At 39.2% G+C, this 4,287-nt stretch overlaps 1 protein-coding gene across 2 annotated transcripts; it reads right to left on the bottom strand.

Annotated features, from left to right (window-relative positions):
• Positions 1 to 291: 291 nt before the first annotated feature.
• LOC109467073 (cytochrome b-c1 complex subunit 6, mitochondrial-like) lies at positions 292 to 3,628 on the bottom strand. Of its 2 annotated transcripts, none has more exons than XM_019764978.1 (4): positions 3,507 to 3,627; positions 2,840 to 2,890; positions 1,793 to 1,957; positions 292 to 743 (listed from the first exon to the last, which is right to left on the bottom strand). In XM_019764978.1, the coding sequence occupies exons 1-4, from the start codon at positions 3,546 to 3,548 to the stop codon at positions 711 to 713; spliced, it is 291 nt and encodes a 96-aa protein (XP_019620537.1). In that variant the 5' UTR covers positions 3,549 to 3,627; the 3' UTR covers positions 292 to 710. The 2 variants fall into 2 exon arrangements, with proteins under 2 accessions (XP_019620537.1, XP_019620538.1); XM_019764979.1 differs by lacking the exon at positions 292 to 743 and adding an exon at positions 750 to 1,305 and having other exon boundaries at positions 3,507 to 3,628.
• Positions 3,629 to 4,287: the final 659 nt, after the last annotated feature.

Below are 4,287 nucleotides of genomic sequence, written 5' to 3'. Positions count from 1 at the left end.
ATAACCGAAAATTTTACATTATTGACATGTTCAGCCTATGTATCAATAAGTTTTTTTTTTCCACTTTAAAATGCTTACTTGTACTTGTCTGGCCTTTTTATAATAGTTTGAAGTGTGTCATCATTGTTATAATTTGAAGTTCACAAGTTTTATACTACAAAATGGAGTGACAAAGAGACATCTCAACTCTCAACACTTTACATGGGAAAATCTTTATTATGAACAAGAGAGGTGGACACTGGTTGGAGTAAGACTTATACATGCAGTAGTGTGTGATGTTCAGAATTTAACTAGCCGCTAAAAAATAAAGTAACATATCTACTTTTACATCAGAGTTGAAACATGTTTACATACTGAAGCATTGTTTTTGATGGAGCATACAAGTTTTCAGAACCCACACTGCTGTTTACGTCACTGGAATCAAGGGTATCCATAGCAACTGTCTCCATAGCAACTGTCTCCATGACAACTGTCTCCATAGCAACAGTAGCACAGTAGTTACAGTAGTTCGTAATTTCAATCTAGTAGAATTCAGACACAACAGCAAATTGACACATACTAGTACTGATTCCTACAGTAACGTTGTTGAGAATTATTCTATGACAACACATTTCATATTTTTCTCGTTTATTTTTATCTCTCTAATAACTCCAACTCCAGCACTGGAAGTGGCAAGCCTTGAGTGTGGAAGCTCTGCAGAAAAAGCATTTCTATTTCATCGTCGGCCACAACTTGCCCACTAGCTGCAGGGGAGCAGGCAAAAAAGAAAGCAAAGCAGGGGTTACAAGACAAGCAAAGCAGGCTGCACAAGCAGAAATGAATATACAGTCAATGTACCCAAGAAACCCGTACCCAAGCAACCATCTCTTCAAGACAGCCTCCTGGTTATAACATTAACAACCACCTTTTCCAGGTCAAACTGCCCAAGAAGACCACTTTACCTCAGTCCCCTGGGTAGCTTTCTTAGGCAGGTTTGACTGTACATGGTGTTTGTGGAATCATGTCCACTACATGTATTATGGCAATTTTGGAGAAAGCTCATTCCAAAACAACTGAAAAAGGTTATGTCTCCCTGCACTTAATGCTGGGAAAACAAAAAGCTGCTGCTTAAGCAAGCTGACAGAAAATGCTGCAAAGAAGCAAACAGGTTAAGCATCGCTGAGTCGAACCCTCTATAATTTCTCAAAGTTTAACATGTTTCAATTTCATGTCCAAAATGCCGCTGCTATAACCAGTGTCGATGTAGCTCTAATTTTTACACTGCTGTCTTCTCTATACAATAGTCTTCCATAAGGTCTCTGCAAGCTGTGGGGAGAAGATGAGCATTTGTTAAAAAAGTTATAGAATTTAGAACCATTTCTATATAGAAAGGATTTCAATCTAGCAAGTTTACACTACCTGGAAACAATAGATACCAACGTGTGAGGAATAGCTACCTCTATAAAAGAAGTATTATGAGTACTAGTACATGTAACCCCATCCTTAAACTTAGGAAAATAATTTTTCAACTTAAAAGGGGTATGTTATATCCAGACTTGGGTTCTCACATGTAGAAAAAGAACCCCACATTTTAAAGTGGTAGTACACTGATATTGATAAAAACACTTTATGACAGTGAGTCAATGTTTTAAAAATACCTAACACTTCAAAGTGAAACTGAAATAAAAGTATTCTGTTTTAATTTCTTTCAACGATCAGTGCACTGAAGTACTCAACTGTACTGTCAGTCAGTCTCATAGTACAGTGTCATACAGTCTTATATATCTAGATAAAAAAAGAATGTACCACTTACACAGTGGTCAGCACAGTGTAGAAAGTCGAGCAGTTCCTCGGTGCAGTGTTCCTCGGGCTCCCCGTTCCCGCTGTTCACCCGATCCTCACACTCCATGAACCGGGACTTCACCGCGGCACAGTGGTGGCTGTTCTGGCAGTCCTCACGGATCGTGTCCATTGGGTCCTGGGATAGAAACAGTTTTACGTCAACAAGTAAAAGTTAGGAGTGATTAGTATCGTTACCTTTGAGACAGTGGTTTAAGATCTGTTTTCAAAGTCTTCCTTGATTGTGTCCATAGGGTCCTGGGATAGAAGCATTTTTTACATCAACAAGTAAAGGTTATGAATATCTTGGACCCCCTGTCCATGGCCTAGTGGTTGGCATACCATTGTTCTATGTGTTTTTCTTATCATCACCTTACAGATAATGGTTTAAGATCTGTCTTCCCTGACTGTCCTAACTAAGGACATAAGCATTTTACATCAACATGTTTGATATTTGATGTTTTATTATACATTCAGGGTTGGACAAGTCCCATTGCCCACTTGCCCAGGGCAAGTAAAAGCACTGTTTGGGCAAGTAAATATCCCCCTGTACTTGCCCGATTGGGAAAGTAAATTTTTGGGATGCGAAGTATACCCGCTACGGTGTTTAGAGCAAAATTACTCATGATTTGGCCATAATGATATTATATTAAGTCTCAAACCACCTTATTTTGATAACTCTAAAATGAAAATAGTTTTCTTGCTGGTAGTGAAAATGCATATAAAAATGTCGTTTGTTTTGGGCAAGTGAAAAGTTGGTTCGGGCAAGTGGAGATGTCCATGTACTTGCCCAATATAAGGCAAGTGGATTTTTGAAAACTTGTCCAACCCTGAGTCATTCATTATCATGGGTCCAATTGCACAGGAGCAACTCAACAGAAGTCTTCTACCTCTGGCCATCCTCCACCAGTCCACCAAGATACTAGTAATGTAACTTAAGATAAAACCCTCCTCACAAAAACTGGACAACAAAAAGCATGAAGTTCATAGAGTAGAGTCATGATTTGTTGTGAACTCTGACCTCCAGGTCCTCCTCTTCTTCTTCTTCCTCTTCCTCCTCCTCTGGAGGATCCTGGGATTGATGGGAAACAGAAGAAATGTTAAAAACTTAATGATGACAAATAAATTTATTTCTCATCTACATCTGTACAACTCAACTCCTGGTAAATATCTTACACTTAGATTTGTACCTTTAAAACAACAGTGGTGTTGTAGCAACTGTATTTTCCTAAGAACATACATGAATGAATATAAAAGTAGCTTTTGATTAAGACAGGAGCCAGAATTTGTGACCTTCAACATCATAACTTGACCTGATGTCTTGACAAGTGCGCCCCCCTCCCCCTTCCAACCTAGCGCCTTCCTGACATGTATCAGGTTTCTGTTCAACTTGGTTTACTTACTGCATTTACCCGTGACAATCTCCCTACACTTTGACGAGAAAAAAAGGCGTTTATTCCATTATTTTGATCACTTTTGGTGGCTGCGTAAAAACTATAAAATTTACGCAACGGAAACCAACGTGCGCGCCAGGCGCCCTTGAAAAGCGGTCAGAGACACCGCGATTTTACCCAAAATATCAAGCCCCAATGCGCCTCTACGTGCCCCAAATCGTTAAATACATCCTCTGCTAAGAGCTAAAAATCATTTAGTAGTAATTATTCCTCAGTATCGAGTAAAATACGTACGTCTTCGAACTCGTCAGCGATTGCGAGGTTTTCCACCACCATCTTGGATGTTCTCGTAAGGACGCACAATGTCCCGGATGTAAGATGACCCCTAACCTTTCACCTGATTACCCACACAGCGTCTATTAGTAGTGGACTAACTTATAGCATGGAGGTAGAAAAATCACATGCTTTATTATAATACAGCGTATATTAAAGAACGTTAACATAGATTGTTGAAAAAAATGAATGATAGAAGATCGTTCGCAATTCTTCCCGCTTGCAAAAAAGAATGCCATGCGTTAGTTCCTAGGGGTAAATTCAACCGCATTTTAGGGTGTGGTGAGAATGTGTTTGTATTGTTCCTTTTATTAAAAAACGGTGACGGAAGATCATGAGATGTTGCAATTTTCCATGCAAACACTATTAATTTGATCTCTAGATCTATTAATTACTACATTCCTACATACGTAAAATGCTAGTCTCACGTGCACTGGCAAATACTTCTAGTATAAAACACACTTACAACACACATATAACTGTTATCTTTCTATCACTTTCTATCACTGATTGTCGAAGCCATAGATAACAATAAAAGTTCAGAGGCCATTAATCTACATACATACGTATACATACACACATACATACATACACACCATGGTCTTTATACCATGTGTGTACACTGATTTACAGTCATCCTATCTATCACCCCACATCTGCTTGTAGCATGAGTAGGTCGTCCTGCCCCTAACAAGTTGTCTGCGCGCAGTCAAACGTGCAAAGCGCACCGGCCCAACAGGTT

The sequence above is a fragment of the Branchiostoma belcheri genome, unplaced genomic scaffold, assembly GCF_001625305.1.
Source record: "Branchiostoma belcheri isolate BF01 breed outbred unplaced genomic scaffold, Haploidv18h27 scaffold174, whole genome shotgun sequence".
NCBI lineage: Eukaryota > Metazoa > Chordata > Leptocardii > Amphioxiformes > Branchiostomatidae > Branchiostoma > Branchiostoma belcheri.
Note: the sequence above shows the minus strand (reverse complement) of the source record. Positions and strands in the feature narration are given on the sequence as shown.

What these genes read in the sequence shown, in the direction of transcription:
- LOC109467073 (XM_019764979.1), bottom strand. Translation starts at nt 3,548, where the DNA reads ATGGTGGTGGAAAACCTCGCAATCGCTGACGAGTTCGAAGAC. An exon ending in AAGAAGAGGAGGACCTGGAG is followed by an intron (nt 1,958 to 2,839) that starts GTCAGAGTTCAC and finishes TTTCTATCCCAG; the next exon opens with GACCCAATGGACACGATCCG. An exon ending in TACACTGTGCTGACCACTGT is followed by an intron (nt 1,306 to 1,792) that starts GTAAGTGGTACA and finishes TTCTCCCCACAG; the next exon opens with CTTGCAGAGACCTTATGGAA.